At 64.5% G+C, this 3,979-nt stretch overlaps 1 protein-coding gene across 1 annotated transcript in view; it reads right to left on the bottom strand.

Annotated features, from left to right (window-relative positions):
* ADGRB1 (adhesion G protein-coupled receptor B1) overlaps positions 1-3,979 on the bottom strand; it is a 69,962-nt gene that overhangs the window by 52,158 nt on the left and 13,825 nt on the right. The window contains 6 exon segments of the mRNA XM_042780913.1: positions 316-510; positions 748-854; positions 2,204-2,305; positions 2,531-2,695; positions 2,958-3,122; positions 3,628-3,792. Coding sequence (XP_042636847.1) covers positions 316-510; positions 748-854; positions 2,204-2,305; positions 2,531-2,695; positions 2,958-3,122; positions 3,628-3,792 — 899 coding nt within the window.

Raw genomic sequence — 3,979 nt, forward strand, 5'->3', positions numbered from 1 at the left:
TCAGGGCTCAGAGTGTGACCAGACTCAGGGCTCAGGGTGTGACCAGACTCAGGGCTCAGGGTGTGACCAGAGTCAGGGCTCAGTGTGTGATCAGGGCTCAGTGTGTGACCAGACTCAGGGCTCAGAGTGTGACCAGGATCAGGGCTCAGGGTGTGACCAGGGTCAGGGCTCAGGGTGTGACCAGGGTCAGGGTCAGCATGTGAGCAGGATCAGGGCTCAGTGTGTGACCAGGGTCCAGCCCCAGTCTCAGGCTGTGGTCCAGGATCACTCACCAGTGTCCCAGGTGTCCTTCCACCTGAGCCCCCAGGAGCCCACCTGCACATCCCCGGGAGTGGGGCTGTAGTATGCCCTCCGGAAGATCTCTGTCATGTTCCTCAGGACGTCGATGGTGGACAGAAGGTCCCCACTGTAGCTGGCCCCGTCCTGCGAGATCTCCACCAGTGTCTGAATGACCTCTGAGACCCCCTCCCCTGGTAGTCCACGCTGAGCCTTCGCCAGGTGCTCCCGGGTCTGGAGGCAGGAGAGAAGCAGCTGCCATCAGCCTCCGGGGACACCGAGGGCTCCAGGGGGCAGGGACCACGTGCCAGAGGACCCTCTGCAGCCCAACGGGGTCAGAGCTCCTCAAAGTCCAAAGGACAATGGCTGAGGCTCCTGAGGGACACAGGCTGCCAGCAGTGAAGGAAGACGGGGTGGGCAGGGCAGGGCCTTGGGGTTCTAGGGGACTGGGGTCCCCGGGACCTCACTCACCATCATTTGGATGTTGCGGTAGTCGATGGAGACACAGCGGATGTAGGTAGGGGGCTCCCAGTAGGCGATGCCTTCCTCATCCAGCTCACAACGTCGCAGGATGAGGCCTGGGGGCGTGGCCGGGTCAGCACCCCCACCTCCCCCTCCGGCAGGAATACCCCACCTCCGGCTGTCCAGCCCCAAGCCCTCTGGATGGAGCTCCAGCCCCAGAAGCAGGGATGGCTGAGGCCTCCTGCAACACGTGCAGCCCACGTGGGCCAGGACTGCCAGCCAGGCTGGGCCAGGTGCTGGGGCCCGGCAGGAGCCAAGCCACTGGGACCTGCGTGTAGGTAAAGCCCTGACCGAGTGAGCTCAGCCTGGCCTCTCTGCAGCTCCTCAGCCGGGCCCCACCAAAGCCCCCCAGGGGCCTCATCTCCCCAGGGAGGCCCCTTCCCACCTGCTGCTGTCTGTGGGTGGTCCCAGAGCGACACTGGGTGCAGCCTCAGTGGGGCGCACCCCAGGGGCAGTGCCTCATTCATCATCATCAGGGGATGGCCCATTCAGGCTGCAGCAGGCAGTAGCTACCACACCCTAGCACCCAACAGGCAGCAAGAGGCAGGGAGGGCCACACCCGGCTGGACACAGCAGCCTGGACCACTGGTCTGGACGGGGCCAGGCCCTTGTGGCACAGGGAAACTTTCCTGGTATATAAGGGGGAGGCGGTGATAACGCAGCCTTGGAGCATGAATTAAGGAAGCAACAAGACATCCTGAGACAACAGGTGTCAGGGAGGTGGGCAAGCCGCCGGCAGGTCCCACCACCTCGCAGGCTCTGATGCTCTTTCTGTGTTTCTCTCAGGTTCTAGGAGGCTACCAAGCACGGGTAGAACGATACAGAGCTGTCACGGTGGCCCAGCCCTGCTGTCCCCACTCTGACACCCCTTGGTGTCTTCCCAACAGTATTTGCTTTACAGAGGGGGAAACTGAGGCTCAGAGAGGTGAGCTCACTCCTGAATGGCAGGCACCCACAAGCAGGGCAGAGCCAGCACGGGGCTCCCAGCCTCGCCTCCATTGCCACCCTTCTAAAAGGGATGAAGGGACCGGTCCCTTCTTGGACAGGCCTTTGCCAGCTGGACCTCTTCCCCACCTTCCTCATCCCCCTACCCTGCTTCACTCCCTAGGGGATCCACCGGCTCCAAGAAGCTTCCCAGGATGGCTGGGGCACACCAGGGTGAGCACGTGAACCGTCCATCCTTCAGCTTCCCCTCTGACAGAGAGCGAGTGACAGTGGCCACTCGGTGGGGACATTGCATTGCTCAGGCCAAGGTGGCCACTGTGTTCCGTGTGGTCAGGTGGGCTTGAAGTGTGGCCCCCAGTCTGGCCAGCACACACAGCAGTCTGTGCACACAGGTGGGCTAGGTCTTAGAGCGGGGGGCCGTCTCCGTGCCCTCAGTGAGTGGGCGCCTGACATACGTCACCTGTGGCGTTGCGGGGACACCGCACGGCAGCCACCTCCCCTGCTGGTGTCTCCTTCCACATCACTGCGCCAAGGCTGTCCTCGTCACAGATCTCGTGGGGCTCTGCCAAGGGCCAGACACAGTGAGTGGGGCTGGGGGTTTGGGGATGGGCCACTGGGGGTGCCGGGAGCTGGGGCCAGCTCCGGAAGGCCTAGGTGAGGGCTTGCACCCCTCGGGGGGCCTCGGGGGCAGTTGATCCCCAGAGGAGCAAGCCCAAGCCCCTCACCGCCCCAGGCCCATGCAGGGGCTCAGGGTGTCCCATCCTAGCCAAGGGGGCAGGGTGCTCACCGGGACAGCGCTGGGAACTGCACTGCCGGTACTCCTCCTGGGGGCCCGGGCAGGCTGCTCCCCCGAAGAAGGGCCCCGAGCAGGTACGCTCCCGGCGCTGTGTGCCACCCCCGCACGTGGTGCTGCAGCTGCCCCAAAGGGCCCAGGCCTGCCACTTCCCGTCCACTGCAGGGGACAGCCAGGCACGGAGCACGGGAGGAGGCAGGGAGGCAGGGAGCCACAAACCGCAGGGCCCAGAAAACAAACACAGGGAAGGGGGGGTGAGACATAGGAGTGCAAAGACCCAGAGGAGTGGGGACATCAACACCCAGGGAAGGACCAGGAGATGGGGACGGGGGACACTGAGATCCCTAGAAACATGGGAGTCCAGCCCCAGACATGCAGGCCCCGCCCCCCAGCTGGTGCCCACAGGCCGAGGCGTGCTGACCTGGGCACTGCTGCAGGAAGCAGTCTCTAGTCTCCACCCAGTGGCCCTGGCACTCAGCACCCCCGTACGAAGGCCCGTTGCATTCGCGTGTGCGCTGCTGCCGGCCCTGGGAACAGCTGGTGGAGCAGGCGCTCCAGCTCGACCACTCGTTCCAGTTTCCGTCCACTGCCCGGCCCGGGGGAGGAAGGGGCAGGAAGCCGGTGTGAACACCCAGGGCTAGTGTGCAAACACCCAGGCTGGGACATGGGTGTGAACACCCTGCAGCCGGAATCCCACCACGCAGCCTGCAACATGGCTGTGAACACCCCACCACACAGGTGGGGCATGGGTGAGAACATGCTACCACCCAGCCTGGGACATGAGTGTAAATACCCCACCACCCAGGTGGGGCATGGGTGTGAACAGCCTAACACCCAGGTGGGATGTGGGTGTGAACACCCCAACACCCAGGTGGGATGTGGGTGTGAACACCCCAACACCCAGGTGGGATTTAGGTGAGAACACCTGCAGGGTCACACCCCAAGCCTCAGCCTGGGAGCAGTCTGAGACTCTAACCTCCAGCACCCTAGCAGGTGTGTCCGGGGGTGGGGGTGGGGGTGGTAAGAGCTGGGTCCTCACCTCTCCCCCTGCCCTGCCCCTCCAGCCCTCCCCCACCCTCCCTCTCACCTACCAGGGCACAATGCGATATTGCAAAACTTGGTTTGCTTCTCCGGGCCCTCACAAGGGTTGCCTCCAAACTGGGGAGGCCTGCAGGTGCGCGTGCGGTCCCGGAAACCACGGCCACAGGTGCTGGAGCAAAGGCTCCAGGGGGACCACTCGTCCCAGGCGCCATGCACTGAGGAGAGGTTGGGAAGGCGCTGGCTGGGCTTTCCTAGCCCTCACATCTAGCGGCCCCCTCCTGCCTGACACCTCCCTTCCCGCCTAGCCCCGCCCTGCCCACCTGCCCCGCCCCACTCCTCCCTCCAGGTCTCTCTCTCCCACCCAGCCCCATCCCTCCTTTGTGGCTCCGCCCCTCCTGCCTC

Source organism: Orycteropus afer, unplaced genomic scaffold (genome assembly GCF_000298275.1).
Source record: "Orycteropus afer afer isolate SDZICR_OR568_19922 unplaced genomic scaffold, OryAfe1.0 scaffold00069, whole genome shotgun sequence".
Lineage (NCBI taxonomy): Eukaryota > Metazoa > Chordata > Mammalia > Tubulidentata > Orycteropodidae > Orycteropus > Orycteropus afer.